The sequence below is a fragment of the Anastrepha obliqua genome, chromosome 1 (assembly GCF_027943255.1).
Source record: "Anastrepha obliqua isolate idAnaObli1 chromosome 1, idAnaObli1_1.0, whole genome shotgun sequence".
Taxonomy (NCBI): domain Eukaryota; kingdom Metazoa; phylum Arthropoda; class Insecta; order Diptera; family Tephritidae; genus Anastrepha; species Anastrepha obliqua.
Window position 1 is genome coordinate 142,336,888 of NC_072892.1, and position 27,967 is coordinate 142,364,854.

General features: G+C 39.3%; 1 protein-coding gene and 1 pseudogene across 1 annotated transcript; one reads left to right on the forward strand and one right to left on the reverse strand.

Moving 5' to 3' along the window:
- The first annotated feature begins 278 nt into the window (after nucleotides 1-278).
- Nucleotides 279-27,793, forward strand: LOC129236356 (mucin-5AC). Its single transcript, XM_054870700.1, has 9 exons — nucleotides 279-791; nucleotides 1,421-1,641; nucleotides 1,827-2,530; nucleotides 2,590-2,644; nucleotides 9,760-10,768; nucleotides 10,838-11,844; nucleotides 11,913-12,054; nucleotides 12,163-12,321; nucleotides 26,538-27,793. The coding sequence occupies exons 1-9, from the start codon at nucleotides 576-578 to the stop codon at nucleotides 26,751-26,753; spliced, it is 3,729 nt and encodes a 1,242-aa protein (XP_054726675.1). The 5' UTR covers nucleotides 279-575; the 3' UTR covers nucleotides 26,754-27,793.
- On the reverse strand, nucleotides 17,453-17,636 carry LOC129236519 (U2 spliceosomal RNA; annotated as a pseudogene).
- Nucleotides 27,794-27,967: the final 174 nt, after the last annotated feature.

The following is a 27,967-nucleotide window of genomic DNA, read 5'->3' on the forward strand; positions in this document are numbered from 1 at the left end:
TTCGCGTTTAAAGTGTTTCGAAATTGTTCTGTGTATAATCAGAGTGCTTCCAAACATTCGCAGATCAACGCATAATAACACATTTTTATGGAATTAGTTTAAAAAAGCTGCAACAACCTTTTGCAAATTTCATTGCATATCTGCCATTTGACAAGGCCGATTAATGTCAGAAAACGGAATTATAAAGAGCGAGAGAGTGTGTTGTAAAATAAAGAACGCGCGAGCAGCAGCAGCAGCAGCTTTTTGACAGACAAAGCGGCGACAACAAACACACGTCGTCGTCGTCACCATCACAGACAGGTGTCGCAAGCATGATGTCTATAGAAACACTACTACTAATTTCTTATTGTAAACAAATGCTGGAGCGACATTGCACAATAAAATTTTCATAGTTTTTCTTAACAACTGTGGCAGTTATTTGCCCTATACTAGAGGAAGAAGACTTGCCAACTCACACAAATGTAATCAGATTTGCAAATTTAAATATTAATCTTTCTTGAGCGTAAACTTGGGGCAGTAAGGTAACATTCAGGTGCATGAAGTGCAGTGTTTCAATATTTACAAATTAAATTTCCATGCCAATGGCTACGAGCTCATCTGCGGCAGCTGCAACGGCAACTGCTGCCGCAGCTCCATCCTCGTCAATCAGCACGTTGAGCGGTGGTAGCAGCAGTGGAGGTGGGAGTGCACCTTTGATTAGTGCAAACGCTGCTCAATTTCGAGAAATACACAAGAACACTTGGCTTAAAAGACTAACTGCCGAAGGCAAAAAAATAACAGTGGGACCAAAAGTGAGTATATTAATTTTATTACGTTTGTAGAGATCAAAGTTGTAGAATCAAACGCTTCAAATTAATACTTTAATGTGGAATATTTTGCTGAAGACAGATGCGAAATTCAAATTTTGCCAAAATGATAGATTTCAATATCACAATATCAAATGGGTGAATGGGCAAGTACTGTTTTTCGGTTTCCATGGCAAGGCCTGAATGGCCTGCATTTATATCCAGATAGTGCATGACACTATAGCCGTATTTTCTAAAATTAAAAATTTCCCCAATAATTTGGTATTATTATATGAACTCAACATCCTTTTGGACAATTTTATTAGTCCAGCAAATGAAGTGTCGCAAAATCTATTTTTCAGCTTACAAGTTCTTTCATTTGCCACTGATCAAAGTGTGGTATAACTGGCAATTAAATTAGATTATATTTACACGTATGCTTTATGCTTTTGCTGGGAAACCAATTGCAAAGCAACGAATGTGAATACCCGTGGATTTTGCTCTTAAATTAAAATAGTAATGTGCATACGTAGGTATGTAGTGTGTGTGTGTGTATGCGCATAGCTAAATATAATTTTATTAGTTTAAGCCTTATTTTACATCAATCATACCATTTCCAATTTTATTTCTTGTAGAAATCTGATCGCAGTTGGGTTGTTTTCTGTGTGCACGATGATACCGATGCACTTTTGGAAGGATACGCGGAACCTCGCCAGGCTGCCTCTCACAATCCCGAGTGGACCGTTTCAATGCAGGATACATTACACATTTCGCACGCCCTCATTCCTAATTCGCACGAATTCGAATTTGTTGTCACGCTTGCTAATGAAGTGATACGCTTCCATGCAATGTCATGGTAGGTTGAACATTTATTACTCAACCTGCGCGTAATGTAATGAATTACGCTTTATTTACAACTCGTTGCACATCAGCTTACAGATATTTTCTGTATACATTACCACACGCGTTGCCTTAGTCAAGAGTTTTGTTTGAGTTAATTTGCCATTTATCAAAATTAATTCATATGTTTGATTTTTACAGGGAAATTATGCAAGAATGGGTGGAGACGCTACGTTCCAAATTACGTGAAATGAAAATTCTATCGCCACGGGAAAATCTATATACCAAGTTACCTGAAATACGTGCACCACTCCTACCCACTCGTGATCCGACGTCACCGTTGCCGGCACCGCCTCCGGTTCCAGCTGCCCTGGTGCCAGGTGTGGAACGCGTGGTACCGGTTAGCTTGGCGCAAGATAATTCAGCAAACGAAAACCGTCCAGAGAGAGCTAATTCTACCAGTGCAACTACAACTTCAACAATAACTCAACCAGTGACAACTTCTGCTATCTGCTCCGGCGGTAGTGGCGCAAACAGAACACTTGCCGCCAATAATTCTTCAACAACTGTAGCCAATACCAGCAGCAGTAGCAGCAGCGCCTCTGTGTTTAATGTGTCAGCATCAACAACTCAAGCGACTGCATTACCAGCGCTTACTGCCATGTCGAATACACTCACACAAAATCTGCTAAATATGCTATCTGATCCTATAAGCGCATATAGTGAGCAACTGAATGATGCGTCTCACCTGGACGACAATAGCTCTGTTGATGACGCGAATGAGACGGATTTTGATGATACGTTTATGTCACCAATCCTAAGAAAATCAGTGCAAAGACATGCTGCACCAACAACCTGCGCGGATAACAGCGTACGTGTGGATATTGGTCAGCGTGCTTCTGCTGGTATGCCTCATCGTTGCTGTGTTTCATAATTGCTATATATTATCTTTTGCTTTTTGTAGATCAAATTAAAAACTGGGAGAGTTTAATGCAAGCTGAAAGTGTCACCACGGCAAGGTAATATAAATTCTCATTGAAAACATTTTACTAAGTAAGAGATAGAAAATTGAGTAGCGAACTACACAATTTCTTTATTAAAAAAACGCAAGACAGATGGAGTTGTATGTCGTGGTTGTATCAGCATAAATATTCCCCATATATATGCGGGGAGTGCTGCTGAAGTGACAGTCCTGGGGCGAACCGACGTAAAACCGACTATCGTGGAATTTTATCTTATCGTGTGCTATCTCAAAAACACTTTGGCCTTAGTGCCTTAGAAGCAGGACTCTTAAGTGCTAGGGATCCCCGCCATTCAATTTCCAAACACATAGCGATGGCCACCGGTCACTGGGCGATTGGAACTCATGCGGAGAGGTTCCGTACAACCCCCATTGCTGAAGCTGTGGGGATCCCACAGAGAAAAAGACTGTTGAAACCTTTCTTTACAAATGTCCGGGCCAGGCGGCTAGGGACTTGAGGTTCCTTGGTGTGCCTTTCGGGAATAGCCTGAGGCAGTTCTCCAGCCTAGATCTCTTTTCTCCACTACACCAAGAGCGCTAGCTGGCTGTAGATAGTTTTTCTTCCTTTAAATTGTTAAATTTTTCAGTTAATGGTCGACATTATGGTATCAAAACAGCACTTTAGTGCTACTTGTAGTGTATCCGTGCTACTCTTTCCATCTAACCTACCTACCTACCTAAGAGATAGTACAAAGTGTGTGTAGAGATATATAAAAAAACTAGCAAACCCGGCCCGCTTCGCTGGGCACACTAAAATAGAATAGATATGGTTTAGAACAGAAAAGATATGGTTTTCATATTATTTATTTCTCTATTCTCATATTATTTATTTCTTTATTCAATACCACGTTTTGGTCTCTATCTCGAGACCATAGTCACGGAGCGGCATGAAAAATACTCTGAACTAAAGCATTCACCAACAGCTTCCATTTGATACCCATATTGTTCATACACATCCGAAGGTTACCTGGGTCCACGTTTTGACCTATATCTCGAGACCTCAGTCACGGAGCGGCATGAAAAATACTCTGAACTAAGGCATTCACCAACAGCTTCCATTTGATACCCATATTGTACATACACATCCGAAGGTTACCTGGGTCCACGTTTTGACCTATATCTCGAGACCTCAGTCACGGAGCGGCATGAAAAATACTCTGAACAAAAGCATTCACCAACAGCTTCCAATTGATATCCATATTGTACAAACACATTCTAGGGTCCACGTGTTGGTCTCTATCTCGAGGCCCTAGTCACGGAGCGGCATGAAAAATACTCTGTACTAAAGCATTCACCAACAGCTTCCATTTGATACCCATATTGTACATACACATCCGAAGGTTACCCGGGTCCACGTTTTGACCTATATCTCGAGCCCTATACACCAATAAACATCCAAACTATACGTAAACCATCTTCAATACCTACTTAACAATGTGTGTAAGTTTGGTTTAATTCGGTGCAAAGACATGGCCGGTTAGCGAACACACACAAAAAGTTGACTTTATTTTATATATAAGATTTTAAATCTGTATATCTAAATAAAAAATTTGTACAGACTGTGCTTCCGTCGAGCACCACTTCGCAAAAAAAATAAAAAACAACAACCACTATGTAAATGAAAGATAAGTCTGGCACATGTTTATATATAGAAACATCTGCTGTCGTAAGGTAATGCCGGTAGACTTTCGGTAGATTCGCATATTTGCAGTAGATAACAGTGTTGAAAAGCTACTCAATGATTCAACAGTGGAATAAAGAACCCACACAAAATAGCCTAAAAGGGGTCTAATCACAACGCAGGGATCGTCAATTGATTTCACCGAAACAGTTGATAACACGATTATCAAATACTTTCTAAAGAAGGATTGTTTCGTAAGCTGTGTGATAAGGTGCGCTATCCTGCTACATCTAAATAACGTAAATTTCTGTGAGCTGTGGCTATTGTGGCTTTGTAACCGAATTGGTGTCTCCAGCAGCATCTTCGGAAACAGCCTAATGATGCCAATACTCCAAAATCGATATTAAACTGCCACTCTCTGCTCATTCATGGTTTTGACAGTTTTATCTGCTAACACAGCCACTGAAATGAAATTAATGAAGCATAGAACTCAGGCCTATACTTCAAACGTAAAACAATCCATTTTCGAGAGTAGTTTCCTTCTCTCTTTTGGAGCGTGAAAAGCTTTAATTTTAAGAAAAAAGTGCTGTGAAACCAGCCGATGGTTCATAATATTTTTTAAGAGAAGCCTGTGGTTGTTGTAGCAGCAGAAACATTCCTCATACATATGCGTGACAATCTTTGGCCGTTTATGAATCCGGGTCGTTCCGATTACGTACAACCGACTGTCGTGAGAAGGTGAAAACTGTTTTAAGAGAAGCCTCATGAGATAGCACGATTTCTATTCTTTAATATTTTCTAAACGATTTACATACGTGAACTGTATGTATGTACAGGGTGGCTGATGAATTTTGCTACATTAAGAAACTCAAATAACTTTTTTTTTAGTGTATGGAATTCATTTATTTTTTTTTTCAAGTTGAAGGTCATTAAATTTTATTAAATGTAGCTTAACTAGTTTTAAAAATAATTGAATTTAAATGCTCGTTGACACAAGTGCCGCATCTTAGTAAAAAGTTGTTCATTGCTGCTTTGAGAGTTGCGACAGGAATAGCCGCAATTGTTGCCCGAATGGATTGTTTTAGTTCATCCAAATTTGTTGGCTTTGTTTTATAAACTTCTTGTTTACATAAACCCCACAAGAAAAAGTCAGGTGCAGTAAGGTCAGGCGACCTGGGGGGCCAACGAAATTCGGAGTTTCTTGAAATCAGTTTATTGGGAAATTTTCGTCGCAACTCTGTCATAACAGTCTGGGCTATGTGAGACGTTGCCTCATCTTGTTGAAACCACACAGAGTTGAAAGGAATTCTCTTTCGGCGTAGTTCTGGATAGAAAAATTCTTTCAGCATTTTCAAATAACGGTCTCCAGTAACCGTAACGGTGTGACCATTTTCTTCAAAAAAATAAGGCCCGACAATACAGCGTGAAGAAACCGCACACCACACTGTCACGCGAAGAGGATGCAATTCCGTCTCGTGGAGTATCTGTGGGTTAGAAGTACTCCATATTCGACAATTTTGTTTGTTCACATTGCCGTTTAAATCGAAATGGGCCTCATCAGACATGAAAAGGCAGTTTAACATGTTTTGGTCTTCTTCCACCATTTGCAGGATCTTCTGGCAAAATTCCAAGCGAATCGGCAAGTCTGCTGCATTCAGTTTGTTAACCATTTGAATTTTGTAGGGAAATAAGTCTAAATCTTTGTGCATTATTGTTTGCAAAGACTGTCGGCTGACACCAAGTTGAGCAGATAAGCTTCTTGTTGAAACCCTTGGATTGCTTTGTATAGCTGCAGCTACAGCAGCGATCGTTTCCTCCGTCCGAACTGGTGGGTTTCGATGATAAGGCCTTCTTGCGACTGTTCCTTGCTCAGCAAAATTATTCACCAGTCTCATTATGGTCCATCTGCTCGGGGGATCGCCGCCAAACATCCGCCTGTACTCTCTCTGTACCAAAACTACGGACTCCAGTGCGTGATAGCGGGGGACTATCCAAATTCTTGTTTGCGTGTCCCAGTTATTCATTTTAATAAATTTTAAAGATCAATCTGCAAATTAAAACAAAAATGGAACAGATAACTTAAAAAGAAAAAAAGTTATTCAATTTTTTTTGGTAGCGGCTTTCATCAGCCACCCTGTATGTGCATACTTATATGAATGCCCGATTCCTATTTAGTATATGTCTTCAAATAAATTTTATAAGTTTTATCTAATATATATCTACTTACATTCTCTATTTTTATTTAAACTTAGAACTTTAACTCAATTCGTAAATTTTAATTCTTGTTTATTTTTACTTTGCGATCAGCTGTTTTTCTCACTTGCAAATTCTTACAAGTAAAAATTTAGCCAGTAAAAGCTTCCAGCTTCCCCTCAAAATGAAATGTCAATTTGCTCTCTCACTTTCCTCTACTTTGTAAGTTTTTTTGGATACATGAACAACAAAACTTGATAATTAGGCAATTAATTTGTTAACGGCTGGCGAAAATCCTCTACTGAACCCTCCCCGAGGGTGCCGGCTGGTAATAAGTACCAAAGTTTTCCTATTTTCAGGAGTTACTTAACTAAGTTAAGGGTACTATGGTTAGTGTGCGATACTCCTCAATACTACACACTACAATTGTTACAATTTATTTCCTCCGCGAACATACCTGCTCTGTTACAAACCCCTGCTGCGCTATGTTTACTTAAATATTTTTATTTAAAGTTCATTTTACGTTATGTTTTCCCTGTCAGCTGATCAAAAGTACTCGCTAAAAAGCTTTAATCTTAAATTTAAAGAAAGAAGCATCCCGTCAATTAAAACTGGTATGAACTGGTTTATTATTTATCGTCTTAAAAACTGAGTTTAAGGGGAAAAAACTCACGCACCCTAAACTATCTCATTTACTATTGTCTGATACTTCTCTTCCAATACTCGCAATACTTCCCACATTTTCTCATTCATGCCTGTTCCATCCTTATCCAGTTGTGCATTTATAAACATTTGCCGCAATGCCGAAAAACATTTCAGTTTGACCAATTTCAATTGCAAGCGCTGTGCCCAATTTTGCATCCGCAAACGCTGTTCGTATTTCGCTTGCAACCGTTTTTTGCCTTTAGCAAATTTGTGACAAATATGACGTGCTATTTTCTCCTTTCGCTTGTTTAGCGCATTTTCGAAACGTTTTTCTATTATTTGCTCAAAATCATTATCGTATGCTTTTATTGATTTGAGAAATTCCGCATTCGTTTCAAAATCCCTGAATATCATTTCGAATAGTCTCATGGGGGAAGTTGGCTGCTCCTCTGCGCTCCAATGTTGGAGCGCTTTTTTGATTGCCTCAAGCATACTTTTACGTATTCCCCCCTCCAGTGTATTCCCATAATTGGATTTCTCCATTTCATACTTCCCCGCTATCTCTTTTAGGTGTAAATTCTCGATTTCTTTCTCTGTCAATTGCAAACGTAACGCTTCCAGTTCGCGGCGTAGCAATAGATTCTCAGTAAGTTTTTCGTTTTCCTCACATTCCGTGTACAATTCATCGATTGTTTCGGCATCACCACCAGCTCGATTATCGTTGGAATTGTCTTCAACGTAATCATACAGATTGGCCAGTTCATCTCTACACTTACAGGTACCTTTAGCTCTAATAACGTTGCCGACACCGTCTCCATCGCCACACTTTGCCGCATTATCAAATTCGCACATGCAGTGGTCAACAGGATGTCGCATACTGCAATGCAATTGATGATGATTGTGGCGCCGTTTTGGGTTGCAGTGATAGTGATAGTATCTTTTACTTTGGGCATGAGAAGCGTACGTTCGCATGGTCGGCGCTCGTCGCATATAATTGGCGCTAATGAAACTCTGTGTGTCCAGCTCGTGAAGTACGCGTTCCAAGTCACGGTTGCAGTTCTGTAAATTTGTGAATGGTTCACTCAAAGTGCCTTGCTCCTGCAACTGCTGTTGCATCAATGAGCAAAGGCAATTTCTGGCCATTTTCTCCCCTTTGCTAGTCTTACTAAATATTTTAAGCCATTTGCGACAGAGTTCGATGTCGTGTGTGCGACTCTGTTTGAATACCAATTCGCGTAATATCTGCAGTTGCTCCTTGTACAATTGATCCAGAGTATCTGCATTGAGCTCATATTCGCCGCTTTCAGTGCTACAAAACGAGTCTTCATACATCCTTTTATTCAAATTATTGTATCTCGCGCTTCCTGCTTGAAGAAATGCAAAGGATCTATCGTTCGTTTTATTTTTTTATGGATTGATTTCGCAGTTTATAAAAATATATATTGACGTCAATCCTCTACATCAAAGGCAAAAAAATATATTTGATATTCCAACTTTAAAAGTCTATAAGCATTCAGAAATTTCTAAGCAGTGTTGGAAAAATCCAAGTATAAACGCTAAGTAAAAAAGTTAGTAAGGAAGTTCTAAATTCGGTCCGAATCGAAGTTTATATTTAAAAAGTCCTTATCGAGATACTCCCATTTGCTGCAAAATGGGTGTGACCGCGGCCATTTTCCTCGCGTTTTTCAAACCTGGCTACACTGTTCGAGAAAGAAATCGCAGAAATCCCCTTAGAAAGCAGAAAATCATATCCTGAATGTATCGACCAGATCCATGTCAAGAGTAATTAGAGATGATCTCCTCATGAGGGCCTACCGCGACAGAAACAAAAAGCTTCTTCGGTGGTACGCTGTCAACGGTCATGAAAAAATTTCTTTTCATAGGTGAAACAATTTTCACTTTTGAAGAAGTTTTTAATACGCAAAATGTCAAAATCTATGCTAAAACTTTTCCAAACTCAAAAAATTTTGTTCCAAGGGTTCAGCGTGGCCACCATCCAGCCTCCGTATTGGTTTGGTGGGGAGTGTCTTGTAAAGGCTTTACATCTTTTCATTTCTACGAAAAGGGGGTTAGACCGGGCAAAACAGTACCCGAAGAATGTCTTAGAAGGCGTGGTGAGCAGTAGTCTCTTCAATGAAGAGTTTTTTTATCTTCCAGCAAGATTCTGCTCCAGTCCATACGGCAAAAACCACCCAGCAGTGACTAACACACAATATACCTGGGTTCATAGCCGCAGAAGATTGGCCGTCTGGAAGGCCAGATCTGACTCAATTGGACTACAGTTTGTAGTCAGAATTGAAGAACATGTCCTGACGAAGACTTCACAAATATTTGGAGAGTCTCGAACAATCTTTGGTTCGAGCAGCGACGCCAATATAGATGGAAACCGTGCGTGCTGCAATAGCTGAATGGCCTAATCGCTTGAACGCTTGTGTAAAAGCAAATTGTTACCATTTCGAATGAAAATTTAAAATTTTTTCTTTAATATTTACGTGATTAAATAAAACTAACGTCATTAAAAAAAGTATTATAATTTCATATCACTAACGGAATTCACTTGTAACAGAACTTATGGCAGGACTAAGTAGTAGCTGAATGCAGCTGTGTGTATGTCGGCACACAATTTATTTATTTATTTTTTGTTCTTTCCACAGGCTCCAGACTTCTCGTTCGTTATCCGCTGGCGCTGCAGATTCGTCACGAAAACTTGTCAATAAATCATCGGAACATCACAATGTCTCCGCTACCTCAAGTAATGATAATATAACGGCCCTGGAGATAAGCACAGACTCTCAACCACAGCCATGGCAGAACACTCCCATTTCCTCAACGGATTGTGATTCAACAGAGCAGTTAGATGCAGATAAAATGAACATCACCATCATCCAAGTATCGACCATCGATTCGAATGAACTTAAACAACAGAGCGAAACGAAAACCAATGCGAAAATGTCCAGTAAGCGAGTGACAGGGGAAATTTTCAAATTTCCCGAATCTACGCAGCTTGAGTACAAAAGCAATGTACAAATTATTCCGTCCACAAAAGCAAATAGTAGTTCAATTCAAGTACTTGGCACTAAGACTACAACTTCCACAACAACAACTACAACAACTCAGTATGCGACTCCAGTGAAGAAGAATATCCAGACTGCTGCTGCCTCAACAACAGCTGCAGCAGTGAATTTGCCTGCGGAAGAGTTTAAAATAACAACAGTGCATTTGACTGGCAATTCGCCATCAGCAACAATTGCTCAAGAGGCGGGCCACACTATCGTTACCAGTGCAGTGTCTTTATATGGCACTTGCTACAATACAGGGCCACCCAACACCACTTTACAGGCAACTAATGTAGATACCAGTGGCGGTACGCCAAAAATGATGAAGAAAATCATACTATCAACCAATAGCTCAGGTATAACAAATATAACTGTGAATAATGCCAGTACGCCGATAAGATCGGAGGTGGGCGCCACAGCGGGGGATGCAACAGTCAAACACAATATAGGTTCGGTGCATTATGAGAAGGTCTTCCTATCGACCAGCGTACCACCAGTACTCGACGCAGCGCCGAATGCTGCCGCCGTAAGCACAGTGACGAACATAGCGCCGCTGCTGTTACCCACTTTGGCAAGTAATGCGGTGAATCAAACGCGCGTAGTTGAGGTAAATCCATTTATTTATATGTATGTATATTTATAGTGAAAATACGAATGTTGTTTGTGTTTGTTTCAGGCAAACCCTAGTTCAGTTGGTAAGCCATTGAGTAATTGCATTTCCAAACCCTCTTCGCCGATACCGCTGACAGACACACAAAAACAAAACAAGCCCACAGCAGCAACGCGTACGGTTAGCCCTTCTGCCACTGCGAGTGTAGAAATGCCATCGTTGCCGCCGAAAAGTAGACACAAATTAATGCAGTCGCCACTGATGACGCGTGCGCATCCGCCTAACGCAAGTCCCGTGTCAGAGCGTCGACGCATAGCAACACCTACAAATATAACGGCGCGCGCCATCACGTCATCACCGCCTCCGCCGCCGCATCAAACAGTGTCTGTAACACAACAAAACGCCGGCACGATTACGTCAACCACAACATCTTCGGCTTTACCCTTACCAAGTCGTGGTTACCTATTAACACGCGGTCTTACTGAAGCTGTGATAACGACTCGACCGAGTCGCAAAGATTTTCATTTACTTAAAACTGCAGGCGGAAAAGCCAAAGCAGCTAGCGGTGGCAATAAAAGTGTTTCAATTACATCTAACAACAATGGTGATAGTTTATCGGCGGTGCAGACAACAGCAAATGCCGGTAGCAGCTCGAATGTGCAACAGCCCAGCCGTAATCGTAATTGTGAGTTGTTGGAACAACGTCGGCGCAGCTCCTCTACATCAGATGCGCGCAGTGGCGCCAATACACGTGGCGCCAACAATAATGAGCTTCCAGGCGGGCGCAACACAGCACTGCGCTTTCAGCAGCCGCCACAGCCGTTTCGCGACGTAGAAAATGGAGTCATAAATGGGGGTAGCGGTCTAGTAGGCAGCAATGCGGGCTTATGTTTGCCACTACCGCCACCAAGTGGTGCTACTAACTCGCCGGCGAGTAAACGTATGACGCTGCGCGAACATCAAGTCATGCAGCTGCGACGGGAAATCATGCACCCAGGCGGAGTGCGACTGCAGCTACGACGCAAAGACTGTGTGGGTTCCATTGCATGGGTGGATGCCTTTGGTGCAGTCTGGTGAGTTGTAGTCGGAAATTAATCGTTCGTGAAGTTTTATAACTTTTTTTATTTCATATCAATTTTAGGGTTGCTGGTTGGAAGCAAAAGGAACATCCGGTGCTCTACAATGCATTACACATTGGTGATCAACTACTTTCCATCGCTGGTACAGCGATAACTACTGCGAATGAAGCAAATAAAATTATACGCAACACTAATACGCTTTTTGTAAGTTCATGCCCGTGAGCCACATTCCCATACTAACACACATATGAGCATATATAATCTTCAAGGTCATTGAAAACTTGTTTCGTCTTTCTTATTCTACATTGCCAGGTCGAGGTGCTGGTGCGTCGCATACCTTTCGGTCGAGGCTATGCCATACGACGTGAGCGTGAAGGTCAGTGTTTGGGTCTAATACGCGATGGCAACACAGCGACTATTGTAGATGTAGTGCCAAATAGCTTAGCTGCACGGCATGGATTGCCACCTAAGGTAAGTTCATGTTGGCAATACACTCTTCGATAGCAATGAATTAATGATTCAACACGCAAAAACAAAAAAATAATTGCTTCAATAATTAAGTGAAATAATATTTTAATTTTAATTTTGTGTGACGGGACTGTAGATCCTCAAAGCGCCAGGGTTCTCCACGTTTGGTATTGAAAAATACCTACTTCCAGTATAAAAACTGGTAATAGTTTTCTGGTGCATATTAAGGCCAAAAATTATGACTTACATTCAAAACGCAAAATTGGATTCGTTTAAAAAGAAAATAAAATTGGGAAGTGCATTATTTTTTAAAAGTGAGTTATGGTTCGAACAGCTCTGAAAAAGGTGTGTTTGATTCTTATGTGCTCAAAATTATAAAGGGGTTTCCAATAACCGGTGTAATCTATCGCTATCGAGAGATGATTAACGATTTTTTATGACCGGAATTGGATGGTATTGATTTGGACAACGTTTTTTTTTTTTCAACAAGACGGCGCTACGTGCCGCACAAGCAACGAAACCATGGATCTTTTACGGGAAAAGTTTCCGGAGCGTGTTATCTATCGAAGAGGTGATCACAATTGGCCACCGAGATCTTGTGATTTAACACCTTGTGACTTTTTTCTTTGGGGCCACGTGAAAGAGAAGGTCTACGCCAACAGCCCGGGGTCGATTCAAGACCTCAAAGATGGAATTCATGGGGCTATTAACGGCATACCTTCCTCTTTACAATGAAATAAACATCCGATCATTTATATTAAAAAATAGCGTTTTTCTTTGAATATCAAAATAACACCTCTTATTAGAAACCCTATATGTATATGTAAATATATATGTATATATATATATATATATATAATTGGCGCATACGCCATTTTTGGCTGTTTGGCCGGAGCACCTCCTATTTGTGGCGTGCGTCTTAATGTTGTTCCACAAATGGAGGGACCTCTACAGTTTCAAGCCGACTCCGAACAGCAGATATTTTTTATGAGGAGCTTTTTCGTGGCAGAGACACTCGGTGGTTTGTTATTGCCTGCCGAGGGGCAACCGCTAGAAAACATTCGGCTACGGCAGTCGCATGTGCTCAGGACAGTTATAAACCTGGTGAACGTACGAGTTGATTTCGCCACAAGAACAGAGACCGGTATCGCTAGCATTTATTTTACCAAGATAGGCATCTTCATAAGTCTTTCCAGTCAAAATCCTGTTAATTCTTTTGATATCTTTAACTTTAAATTTGCACTTGTAAAACCATGGGTTCACTGGCAGAGCCTCATTTAGTCTAGCAAACAGACTAGGGTGCAAATTAGAGAATTTCAAAAAGCCAGAATACCAAGCTCTGAATGTTGTCTTGCGTATATTTTTCAGTGCCTCTTCAACAGTTCCATTTACGCTCACAGTGGACCCACAGTCGATTGCTTTCTTTGCAGCTAAATCAGCGCATTAATTAAAGCCAATACCAACATGGAGAGGCGTCCAAACTACGTGACCGCTGAGAAACCCATACTCAAGAATTTTTCGTTTGAGACTTTTTTTTTAATAGTCTGCAAGCCGTTAAGCTGTCCGTAAAAGTACAAATCCTCTCATATCCGCAATCATTGGCGATATCAAGGGCCTTGATTAGCGCCCGCAGTTCACCTAAAGTGGAAGACGTGGCATCTCAAGCTCATCTCAAAAAAGTTTGCTAAATTATTGACCATATTAACAATGCCACGGCCAACCGAATTGACAGTCACTGAGGCAGTCTTGCTACAAGAATTTTAAAACCGTCATAAAGATAATCATGAAATTTTTCCAAATAAATAGCCTTTAACTCCTCAACAGGCAAGTTTTTTTTCACGGAGAACGTATCTGTGGCAATAGTCTTGTTCTTATTTCTTACAAAAATGGTACCCACTTCAGTGTCACTAAAGATTTTCCCAAATTTCTGAAACACAAAAAGTATAGCTAGACTAAATATTGGCTGAGTTAGCAATCATATCATAAAGCTCAGGATTTTGATTGCTTCATTGCTTTTCATTTCTTTAGCAGTAAAATGTATTTAAAAATTATTTTATTTTGTTAATATAATTATCCAAAACAAAAATATGTATCAATCAATTTATTTCAAACATTATCAAAAAATATTTTAACAGTAAGAAGTTTGTTTTCCAGCTATAAAAGTAGCCACTTCTTTAATATTTTATCTAAGTATGCGTGCCGTAACAAAAACTACTATAAATATGTATATTCTCGGATCGCTGGGCGGCCATTAAATCTATGAATGTGGCTATATTAAGATCAAAGGTTGCCGGGCAGCCCTAAATGATATTAGTGTCGATTTCAAGGTCAGCCTTATTTGGTCCGGGGCACAGAGATATTGAGGGAAATTGTGAAGCCGATGAGCTACTATTCAACTGCTTAATTAAGAATAAGATTATCCAAGAGGCCAATAGAGCATGGATGGATGAAGACTCATGCGTAACAGCTAACGACTACTAAGGCCGCGAATAAATAAGAAAAGGACAAAGGAACTGCTTAGCCTTTAGAGTGAGGATATATCGAAGATCGTGGCTTATATAACCGGTCATTGGCTATTTGGCAGGCATTCCTGGAGACTAGGAGTTTCCATGACAGTCGGGTCTATGTAATCGGAAGGACCCGGATTTATATCCGGCCAAGAACTGTCACTTCAGCAGCATTCCCCATATATGTATGAGGAATTTTTATGCTGCCACAAAAACAACAACTAGGAATTTGTATTGTAGAAGTTGTAAAGATGAGGAAGAAGCAGTTGCAATTGTCCAGCCATAGCTAAAATCAGAGCAGATTTCATAGGCAAATACTTTTTCAATTCTCTTGCGGAACTGTTTGGCGTGAGGATGGTACCAATTCTGCGCTTCATAAGAGCCACAAAATGGTTCCACGAAGGAAAATAGATAAATGAGGTTCCCGTATCGCGCAGTGGTATCACAACTGGCCTGTGAAGTCTAAGTGAGTTGGTCGTACGCACTGACTACCACCATAACCTAAGAGTTTGGTTTCGTTAATACCAAAGAGAGATACTCAGTTATATACCATGTATGTGTGTATAATTGGTGCGTACACCCTTTTTGGGTGTTTGGCCGAGCTCCTCCTCCTATTCGTGGTGTGCGTCTTGATGTTGTTCTACAAATGGAGGGACCTACAGTTTCAAGCCGATTCCGAACGGCAGATATTTTTATGAGGAGCTTTTTCATGGCTGAGATACACTCGGAGGTTTGCCGTTGCCTGCCGAGGGGCGACCGGTATTAGAAAAATGTTTTTCTTAATTTTGGTGTTTCACCGAGATTCGAGCCAAAGTTCTCTCGGCGAATTCCGAATGGTAATCACGCACCAACCCATTTGGCTACGGCGGCCGCCAGTTCTATACCATACGTGTTTTGAATATAACATTTACATACAAATATAACAAGGAATGATAAGCGAGCATTACAGAATTTAACACGAATTTTTTCCACAACTAAGATGCTATGAACATAAAACATTACTTAGAATCAAACAGTAATATTAAAATGTACATAAAAACATTACTTAGAATTAAGCCTTAATATTAAAGTTGCTTCTGAGAAGTTGCCATTTAAACTCGACCTATAATCAGGAGAATATCGGGGGGCTGTGTGAACTATTTTGTGAATGCACGTGTGTTAATTTCGTTTACAATACGCCACTAGGTTCGTTTTTAAAACGAACATTTCATAAAAAATTCTCTATAACTGAAAATACTTCGAATGCCTTTACATCGCTTGATTGCGATTGGTGGCATTTCTGGTTCAATAGTCATTGTTTCATTTGCCTGCAAGATGTTTTAGAAAAATCAATTCGTATATTATATTTATTTATTTTTAAATAAAGCTCTTTTAAGTGCGCAATTGCAATTGATTTCAAAGCTATGAACTCTGGACTCTGCAGTAATCGCCTCAATCGCGGTTGGGCTTGAAATACCCAAAATCGAAATCCCCAACACGAAATCTCTAAACATGAAATCACCATGGTTTGTGGGAAATGCGTTTAACATTTAGGTCTCGGATTATGGCGATTTAGACCTTATCTGAATGCCTTTCCCACAAACCATGGGGATTTCATATTTGGGCCATATTAACCTTCAAAGTTATTTGAGTGTTGGACAATGTTTTTTTTTTTTTAAGAAAAACAAATTTTATGGTTTCAAGTACACTTTATTATTCAGTATAGTCTCCCTGAACATGTATAGGGTCCGGCACTCGAAGTGTAACCAATTAAAAAGCGTATATATTTAGTTTGGAAAATTACTTTTATTCAATTCAAAGTAAAAAATGTGTGAAAATAATACAAAATTAAGGGGGTAGTATGGTATTTTTTTTTTTTTTTTCATTTTTTTTTTTTTTTTTTAAATTATTCTATAACATCTTAAGATTATTGTGTGAAAGTTTGAAGTGCATTGGAGTAAAATTGACAAAGACACAAAGGATTAAGTATCTACCTCTCCAACCGGATTTCACGCTGCCGAAATCTTTAAACGCGTTTTTCACTTGCCTTTTTTACGGTCGGTGTCCACTGTAGATTCATATCTACTGCACCGATTCTTTTCAAATTTGGTTTTTTTGTTTCTTTACTTTATTCACGAGGTAATGACGTCGAGCTTTTTTTTTTTAAATTTTGTCATATTTTAAAACAACAAAATTTTCAAGTTTTTTTTATGAAAAATCGGTGTTTTGACTTCAAAGCGCTTTAAAAAATTAAAAAAAAAAAAAAAAAAAAAATACCAGTCTAACGGTTAGACTTGATAGAAGTGAAACCTTCCGTAAAACAAACTGAGAGAGAATAAGACGAAAGCAGCATTAGGAGCGGGATAATTATAGGTTCATTATAATATTGCTATAAAGTTCATATTTTATTTTCTTCATTTTATCATTATTCATCCTCAATGTTTTCAATTTCAACAAATGATACGAGTGGCTTATGATAGATAAAATATGATACAAATGCTTTGGTTTCGATGTTGTCAAAAAAAATACCCAAACGGACCGAAGAAACAGACTTACAAATTTCTTCCATTTTCGTCTACTTGTATTCATATAAAAATTTATGGCTCTTCCCACCAAAGCTAAATGTATTAGTATATTTTTTCTTGTATTTATTCAAAGCCGAAATCCCGGCGGTACTGCAATACCGGGTCAACCCGTGGCAGAGAAGGAGCAAGCCCCTAAAACACTCCGCCCATTTCCAAAAATTAGTTTAACATTTGTTGTCCTCCGATGGAGGATCTATCAGATGTTAAGCTGATAACCACACTACCTAGTCAATACATTTTAAATAATAAACCTAATAAAACTTTTGAGAATTACACGCTCACAAAAATTATTTATATCAACATATAATATAACGCTTCGTAACTAAATAACTTTTAGGCCAGCGACGACAGCATGGGGCGGTAGCCGAGCGACTAGCAATGTGAGCTTCCGATCCAAAATCCTTGGTTCAAATCACAAGAAAAAATAAAAGTTATTTTTATTTATTTCGTCGCTACTTTTATATCAACATATAATATAACGCTTCGTAGCCAAGTTGGTCGCTTTTTTCGTTTCACTTTTCCTCAAATCACTCCCAACGATTCTAAAGAAGTTTTCACTTCAAAAAATTCGACGTTGTTACCTGCGAAACTTTATTAGCTGATGAAATCAATTTGGTTTTTTGATTTTAGTTGATCCAGTAATGAGTTCTGAGGGACACCGCAATAAAACTTTTTTATGAGACGTCCGCGAAGATTCGCTGCCACCAACTCATTTCTTCATAAAAATCGATGAAAATTTCACACAATATTCTTTAAATATGACTTTATAATGAAGTAATTTCAAAATTTTGAATAAATCAACTGTGTCGACAAAAAAAATTTCGAAAAATATGCTTGTTTTAAACCGAATTAACCATACTACCCCCTTAAGAATCAATTTACTTTTGCTCGATATTACAACCTTCAGCCTTGACTATGGCCTTGAGACGGTCCAGAAACGAATCGCAAGCTGTCCGAATGTAATTTACGGGTATTTTGGCCCACTCGTGGACAATGGTTTTTTTCAGCGCCCCGAGACTGGTGAATGTTTTAGTTCGGATCTTGCTCTCCAAAATGGCCCAAAGAGAATAATACATCAAATTCGCGTCTGGTGAATTTGAGAGTCATTGTGTGGACGTTATGAAGTTCGGAACGTTGTTTTTTACCCATTCTTGGTTCACTCGAGTTTTGTTAGACGGCGCCGAGTCCTGTTGGAACGTCCATTGTCTACCACCGAAATGTTTGTCTGCCCACGGCTTCAAACCAACCTCCAGAATACTTTTCCGCCAATATTTTGCATTTAGCTTGACGCCAGGCTCGATGAAAATGATTGCAGAGCGCTCATCTGCGGTTACAGCCGTCCAAACCATTCACTGTGGCGGGTGCTGCCTCCTGGTGGCCAATCGATGACTCAAATTCTCACATGAACGGTCGGTAAAATAAACCCTATCGTTTTGGGAGTTTACAAATTGCTCATTTTGAAAAATTTTCTCATCAGAAAATACAATGTTCGGAAATTGACCACTTTCGGTGAAGCGAAGAAACTCCTTCGCTCTCTCAAGTCTGACTTATTGCTGCTTTGGTGTGAGATCATGCGCGTTTTGGATCTTATAAGGCTTGACTTTGGGATCATTTTTCAGTATGTGGCGGATGCTATGGTCTGATATTTTCAGTTCTTTCGCCATTTAACTGTCACTTCGTCGGAGATTTCGCTCAAATCGCTTCTTCACTTTTTGAACCATTCCACGTGATGTTGCAGTCTTTTGATGACCCTCTCGCAATGCCACCAGTATCAGTGTAACGAGTAATGGTGCAATTAACAACAACTTTGCTCGAGCTCACGAACAATTGCTGGTTGTGATTTTCCAGCTAAATATAATGCAATCACACTATTACGTTTGCAATCCACTTTTCTCCTTTCGTCCTATCGGTTTCCTTTACCTCTTTTCCCCTTGCAATAGTATCACAAAGGATGAACTAAACTTCTTCGTCCAAGTGGACCCATTTTCTGAGCAACCATTATAACCTAACCACCTTGAACACCAATACACTTGCTCCAACGAAATTCCAATTTATGAATTCCATCCCTAAAGTGAGGATCTGGTAACTGATGTTAACATCTTCTTGGCTGATTTCCGGACGCGAACTCGTTTCGGAGCCAAAGAACCAGGTTCACACCACTCTTTAGCCTCTTGTTTTAGCTTGGGATCATGGTGTTAGACCCAAGTCTCATTCATAGTGATGTATCGATACACAAAATCCACTTTATATGTACTCTCGAAAACGCTCTAAATGTTACTGACATTCGAATATGTTTTTGTTCCATTGTTAGCGAATGCGGCACCCATTGTGCACACAGCTTTCTCAAACTCAATACTTCAGTCGAAATATTGCTTACACTGCCCAATGAGGGCCTAGGGCTTCTACTAAATATCTTTCAGTCCCTCGATGGTTTTCTAATTCGATATCCTGCGATTTCTGCCGTTGTTGCCATCTTTCTACTGTACTAATTGATGAAGAAAAGTCAACTGCTTTTAAAGCTTCCATAAATAAAATTTCAATCACTGCACTATACTTGATTTTTCCATTGTAGAAAATACTGTGACACGTCGATACTAAATTTAGTATAAATAGTTTGTAAACAAAGAATGAATTGACAGATTGAAATGAAACTTCACATACGTTTATATGAAGAGCGTATCAAACTAACAAAAACCGTAGAACTCATTGAACAACCTAGTAATTGTTAAGAGCCGTATTTTGAATAAAAAAGAGTAAAACTTGAAATAATCTAAAGTTTTACATTTATTTTTTAAACAACATTTAGGCACGTCGCTTGAAAGCCCCTTTATATTTATATATATCTGTTTATACGAGGGGTGCATTTTATACGTCGGGATTTGGCAACCCTGGTGTTGCAATCTGGCAACTGACAGCTGTATCGCAAAGTTTGACATTTTTTGGCTTTTACGTACTCAGAACGTTTTGAAATACCAGCGCTATTTGTGTTGTTTACAGTAACTTAAAAGATTCATCTCGGTCCAAAAATGGAATTAAATCGTGAACATTTTCGTGCGATTATTTTTTACAACTTTCGACGTGGATTAACTCAGCAACATTGCATGGATGAACTTAATTCATTTTTTGGCGATGAAGCTCCATCAAGGACCAGTGTTTATCGATGGTATGGAGAATTCAATCGTGGTCGTAGTTCACTCCAAGACGAATTTCGTGAAGGTCGTCCAAAATCAGTTGTTGTTCCGAAAACCATTGATGCTGTGCGCGAACTGATATTGCAAGATCGTCATATGACCTATCGTGAGATTGAGACAATCTTAGGCATTAGTGGGACCAGCATACTTTCAATATTGCATAAACATTTGACTGTCAAAACAATTTGTTCGCGTTGGATCCCACACAATTTGTCAATCGCTCAAAAAAAGGCTCGTGTCGATTGGTCGAAGGAAATGCTAAAAAAATACGATCGCGGGGCTTCGAAACACGTCTATGACATCGTGACAGGTGATGAATCATGGATTTACGCGTATCAGCCCGAAAGTAAACAGCAGTCGACTGTATGGGTGTTTCAAGATGAGCCAAATCCAAAAAAAGTTGTTCGCACACGAAGCACTTCCAAGCAAATGGTCGCCTGTTTTTTCGGAAAAACTGGACATGTCGCAACCGTACCACTAGAACAACGCAGAACAGTAAATTCTGAGTGGTACACAACCATTTGTTTGCCAGTTGTCTTCCAAGAAATTAGGAAAACCAATCGCCAAAGACGGATCACTCTTCACCAGGACAATGCGAGATCGCACACATCGGCTCAAACAACTGCATTTTTGAGCACCCAAAACATCGAATTAATGGGTCATCCGCCATATAGTCCTGACTTGGCACCGAATGACTTCTTTTTATTCCCGTACGTAAAAAACAAACTGAGAGGTCAACGTTTTTCTACACCTGAAGAAGCGGTTGCGGCATTCAGAGTGCATGTTTTGGAGGTACCTCATTCGGAGTGGCAATTGGTTCAAACGAATGCAAAAGGGTATAGATCTTCATGGAGAATATTTTGAAAAACAATAAAGTGATTTTCGATGATTAAAATTTGTTTTTGTTCTCTAATCCCGAAATATAAAAGGCACCCCTCTTATAATTGGCGCTTACAACTTTTTTATGTGTTTGACCGAGCTCCTTCTACTACTTGTCGAGTGCGTCTTGATGTTTTGCACAAATAAAGCGGCCTACATTTTTTGACGTCTCCATCCGGCAGATGTTCTTTTTTGTGAAGAGCTTTCTCATAGCAGAAATACCCTTGGAGTTTTGCCATTGTCTGGCTAGGGGCGACAGCCATTAGAAAAATCTTTCTCTCAATTGGTGCTTCGTTCCCGGGGTTTTGAACCTGTGCACTTTGGAATGGAGTTACGCATTAGCCCATTATGAAAATATCCCCTTTCTACGCAAGGAACACTGATAACTATTTTGTAAATCTGATAATCTCATAAGATACTGATTCATAAACTAGCTTGCCAAAGCTTTAACTCAACTTTTTTGCAATGGCTTAAGTCGTATTGTCTCTATTTTCGGCGTGCCCTCTGAAACCTTGCGTGCCATGCCCGTCATCCTTCAGGGCAGTATTCTAGGTCCATTCAGTTTCGTATTTTTTGTAAATGACTAAAGTTCCTAAATGCCGTAAGTTCTTACTCTTCATATGCTCAGTTTCTGTTATACGCTGATGACTTGAAAATCGACTCGCGGATGATATGTTGAATCTTCAAGCTTAGATATACAGTTTTTATGCGTCGTGCGCTAAATCTCTTCTTTGCTTAAATATTAGAAAATGCTTTCATGCCACTTACCGAAATCGCGTTTTATGAAAGCCCGTATAGTATTGCCGCCATGCCCTGCAGACTTGATCAAGTAAAAGGCCTCGGTGTTATTAATCGCATTAACTTTATGATTTCAAAATTGTATGCAATACTTGGTTTCATTCGGTGGAATAGTTCGAAATTCTCTGACCCATACAAATTAAAATAGCTTTCACCTCTTTTGTACGTTCCCACCTTGAGTGTGCCACTATTATTTGGTGGCCTTATCATCCATTCTTAATCAGCAGAATTTAGAAGGTTTTTCTGAATTATACTTTGCGATCTTTACGATTACTGAACTTGCTCGATTATAAAGGGCCCGCCATCTATCGTTACGGATTTGAACTAGGTATTATTTGAAGAATGGTAACACTTAGCTGTCATCTGATTTGACAGAAAATTAGTTTTATTCTTCCGCTGAACGAAAATGGTTGTGTATACGCTCAAAGAACGCTGGGAAATATTGCGACATTACTTTGAAAATCATGGTAATGTTGCAGAATGTATACGAAAATTACGTATGGCAATGGGAAGAAGAAAAGCACCGATATCGTTTGGCCGCCTCGGAGCTGCGATTTGACGCCGTTGGATTATTATCTTTGGGGTGCCGTCAAAGACCAGTGTTATGCCAACAAACTAGCAACAATTGATGCACTGAAGACCAACATACGCGATGTCATAGCTGAAATAAGCCGCATACAATCGAAAATGTGTTGAAAAATTGGACCGATCGTATGGGATGGTGCATGGCTAGCCGAGGCAGCCATATGAATGAAGTTGTGTTCCATCATTAACCGGAAGGATTGTACTTCAAAATAAAAAAAATAACAGTTTGGAAAAATATTGAGTAGTTTCTTTTTTATAGCATTTTTAATTCCGTAAAGTTATATGGCGGACCCTATATATTATATATAAGGTTGTCAAAAAAGTCTTGCGGTATTTCCGCAAGCTTGTCTTTGCAAGCCCGTAGTTTTAGTTGTATTCGTCGCATCGGTTCACGCTAGAGCTTTTTGGAAAGCTCTTTTCACGTGCTAACACGTGTTTGATTAATTGTTGTTTGCTTTTAGTCGATCGTGAGTTATAGCGTCGCAAACATGGAGCAAAATAAAGAGAAAATACGGCATATTTTACAGTACTACTACGATAAAGGCAAAAATGCATCTCATGCTGCCAATAAAATTTGTGCAGTTTATGGACCCGATACAGTTTCCATTTCCACCGCACAACGATGGTTTCAACGTTTTCGTTCTGGTGCAGAGGTGATCGAAGATGCGCCACGGTCCGGAAGGCCTGTCGTCGAAAATTGGGATAAAATCGCTGAATTGATCGAAAGAGACCGGCATAGTAGCAGCTGTAGCATCGGCCAAGAGCTGGGCATGAGTCATCAAACCGTTATAAACCATTTGAAGAAACTTGGATTCAAAAAGAAGCTCGATGTATGGGTGCCACACGACTTGACGCAAAAAAAAATTTTTGCCCTTATGGATGCATGCGAATCGCTTCTGAATCGCAACAAAATCGACTCGTTTTTGAAGCGGATGGTGACTGGCGATGAAAAGTGGGTCACTTACGACAACGTGAAGCGCAAACGATCGTTTTCGAAAAGCGGTGAAGCTGCCCAGACGGTGGCCAAGCCTGGATTGACGGCCAGGAAGGTTCTCCTGTGTGTTTGGTGGGATTGGCAGGGAATCATCCACTATGAGCTGCTCCCCTATGGCCAAACGCTCAATTCGGACCTGTACTGCTAACAACTGGACCGCTTGAATGCAGCACTCGTGCAGAAGAGGCCATCTTTGATCAACAGAGACCGAATTGTCTTCCATCAGGACAACGCCAGGCCACACACATCTTTGGTGACGCGCCAGAAGATCCGGGAGCTCGGATGGGAGGTTCTTTTGCATCCACCGTATAGTCCGGATCTCGCACCAAGTGATTACCACCTATTTCTGTCCATGGCGAACGAACTTGGTAGTCGGAAGTTGTCCACAAGAGAGTCCAGTGAAAATTGGCTCTCCGAGTTTTTTGACAATAGAGAAGCGAGCTTCTATAAGAGGGGCATTATGAAGTTGGCATCTCGTTTGAACTCGTCATCGAACAAAACGGCGCATATTTGACTTAAATCGCTTTATTATAACCAATTTTATGAACAATTGAAAATTCAATAAAAATACCGCAAGACTTTTTTGACAACCTTATATATAATTGTCGCGTACACCCTTTTTGGATGTTTGGCTAAGCTCCTCCTCCTATTTGTGGTGTGCGTCTTGATGTTGTTCCACAAATGGAGGGACCTACAGTTTCAAGCCGACTCCGAACGGCAGATATTTTTATGAGGAGCTTTTTCATGGCTGAGATACACTCGGAGGTTTGCCGTTGCCTGCCGAGGGGCGACCGCTATTAGAAAAATGTTTTTCTTAATTTCGGTGTTTCACAGAGATTCGAACCAAAGTTCTCTCGGCGAATTCCGAATGGTAATCACGCACCAACCCATTCGGCTACGGCGGCCGCCTACTTCTTTTAAATCTCAAACCTCTAGAAAGTAGAAGATCTATTCTCTCCTTAACTTTTGTATTTGGCATTATAAAGGAAAATTTTGACTCAGCTGCCCGTCTGGAAAAAATAAACTTTAATGTTCCAAGAATAGAACTTCGAAATAACCGTGCCTGTCCATGCTTTATTCGGAAATACCGATTTTTGATATAGGCTTCTACTAGATCTGCAAACTACATCGGAAGTATTGTTTTAAGGTTGTATTATAGATTAGTCCCTCGCGCCAGACTTTGTCGAACGCCTGTGCGATATTCAGGAAAATGGCGGAGCTGATACACGCATTTTTTCTCTAGAGCGCTTGGTCTATCGTAGAATGATTTTCCCTAAACCCAAATTGGTGAGTAGGTATGGCTTCTTTGGGCGCGATAATTTCTTTTAAGCGCTTGGCAAATAGTATCTCAAAAAGTTTCTCCAACAAGGGAAGTAACGAGATTGTGCGATAAGAGGCTGCATCATTTGTATTTTTTTGGTGTGGGAGTTATTATAAATTCCGAGAATTTCCATTGCAATGCGGGGGCTTTTCTTCGTTTTCAGCTTAGAGATAGAGATTTCAAAAGTTATTTCTAAGAGCGTAAATGGTTCAATTTCGGAGGATTATTGGACAACAGTAGATGGGATAAAGCTGTCGATTATTCCGTGGGGTTGAAATATCCTTCAAAGGTGTTGCGCGAAAGCTTCAGCCTTCTCGATATCCGATTCTCGATTTTTGCCCAAACTTAAGAGCTCCAAACTTTTTTAATTGGAAGATTGTGGATGAGGCGTTGTAAATTTTTGTTGGGGATTTTTGCTTTTGAGTTCTTGTAATTTGTCTTCGGTCGCCGCAGCCGAATGGGTTGGTGCGTGACTACCATTCGGAAGTGCACAGCTTCAAAATCCTTGGCACGAAACGACAATTGATAGAAAATTTTTTTTCTGATAGCGGCCGTCCCTCAGCAGACAATGGCAAACCTTCGAGTGTATTTTTGCCATGAAAAAGCTCCTCATAAAAAATATCTGCCGTTCGGAGGCGTCATAAAACTGTAAGCCCCTCCATTTAGCTTAGCTAATTTATTAAGCTTAGTTTTTAATGGTGGCAAGACAATATCTCTAGTGACTGTACAATTCACTTCACGTTTATATTGGGTTGTTCGGAAAGTAAATTCGTTTTTTGTGAATATATCGAGCTTCGAGGTTAAACCCAGGCGTTTCAAGTGGTCATGAACAGTTGGATTCGATAAATTTAACCTCTCACCGATCTCACGTGTTGTTATACGCCAGTTTGCATCAACTAATGCCTTTATCGCGTCTTTATCAGCTTCAGCTAACTAACGTCTTTATCGCCTTCCAGAACGTATTGCATCTTCGACATCAAAACTGCCGAGTCGAAATTTTGCAAGCCAGTTCTGGCACTGGCGCATTGTCAACACATCGGTTAATTTCTTTCTGGCTTGAACAGCATTTTTACCTTTTCTATAAAGGGCTCCGACCAAAAACTACTGCGTTAAATCAATTGAACTTATTCACACACAAGCCTTGCTATATCAGCTGTCAAAACATATAATGACAAAGCGACTTAAGTGTGAGGTTAGCTGTGAAAAAATACAATTAAATCCTCTGTCGAGGAAAAAAGAACTACTTTCCGAACAACCCAATAATATCAATATTTCAGGGAAAAAAAATTTAATTTTATTTATCGTTAAAATTACCGTAGTTATGCAGTCCTGCATCAAAGCATTTCTTTTAAAAATGTACCTTTTTTATATGTTTTCTAGGCACAATCTTGCGATGGTACAACACTTACATTTTGGGTACTTACGGAAATCAACAGCCGACCTTTGAATTTGTACTTTAAAGAAAACGAGATACGCGATCGTTTAAATTCAGTGGGCCGTGATATTTCCATACTGGTGCAACCCTCAGATCTAATAACAAAACTCAAAAAGCAATTAAAGTCGTTACGTGGCTATAAGGACTACCTTGTGCAATAGGGCCAGATGTGATCTGGAGTAACGGCAGGAGCCTAGAATCGCTTCACGAAGAAAAAGATACTTAAAATGCTTAGCAAATTCAAGAATAAACAAATCAAAACGAAATTGAAACTTTAGTTGGCTCAACCACTTTTGCCATTCAATAATTAGGTTATCAGCGTGAGCGCGTGGAAAGCTAAGTAATCAACATGAACTTTTCGCTGCATGCATACATACATAAGTATTTTTACAGTTAAAATATTTATTGTCATATTCAAAACTATCGCTACCCTCATTTAACTTCAAAAGTAACTAGGCTAAGAAATAGCATGTCGGTTTGCAGGAACATAATCAAGCAATCATATACTGGAATTATATGCCGTTCATTATAATAAGCGAAAATCGATAACAGAAAAAATTACAAAAAACAAAAGAAAAAAAAACATTTATACGAAAATCATTCCATTTATAAGGGACATTTTACGCAAATTAGCCGAGTCAGTTTAGCCATTAATTAGTATTTAAAAAGTGATAGAGGACAACGTTCATATATCTACTATAACTGCCCATGTATACATGAGACATATACCTATACATATGTATTTTTGCAGCTTCGTAATCTCTTAATATCCATATGCACTATAAACATAGGTTGAAATTTATTGTACGTATAAGAAAATTTTTTAAAATCTTATAAAAACATAGTTTACACATACATACACACTATATATCTATGTATAAAAGACATATTTTAGACAAGACAAGACAAAATCACATTCGAAAGACTACCAAGTATTTAATTTGTATTGTATAAGAAAAGGTAATTTTTTTTTTTTCAAATAATTTAGAAATTTTAAGATACATTGAAAAATCTAAAATCTAAAATTGTCAAGCAATATTATAGTGCCTGTAATTTTAGTTAATCGCATATGGACAACGTGATAATTCCTTTTTGTGCATCTAATCTCTTATAAACATCATAATCACTTAAACTTTTTATTTACACATTTTTTTGTATGGTTTTTTGTTTGAATCGTAATAAAAAATATACAACCATTTTACATTTTGTGAATTTATTATTTATTTTTTGGCGCTTTAGTTGTTTAATCTATGACATTCTTAAATTCAATATTCAAAATATTAGTTTGGGGAAAAAGAAATACATTGCACAGTGTAATTTTGGGGTCATCAAAATCAAACCACACCGGACCTTTTTTTTCTGAAAATATACCTAT

What these genes read in the sequence shown, in the direction of transcription:
- LOC129236356 (XM_054870700.1), top strand. Translation starts at nt 576, where the DNA reads ATGCCAATGGCTACGAGCTCATCTGCGGCAGCTGCAACGGCAACTGCT. An exon ending in TGGTCAGCGTGCTTCTGCTG is followed by an intron (nt 2,531 to 2,589) that starts GTATGCCTCATC and finishes TGCTTTTTGTAG; the next exon opens with ATCAAATTAAAAACTGGGAG. An exon ending in GGCATGGATTGCCACCTAAG is followed by an intron (nt 12,322 to 26,537) that starts GTAAGTTCATGT and finishes TATGTTTTCTAG; the next exon opens with GCACAATCTTGCGATGGTAC.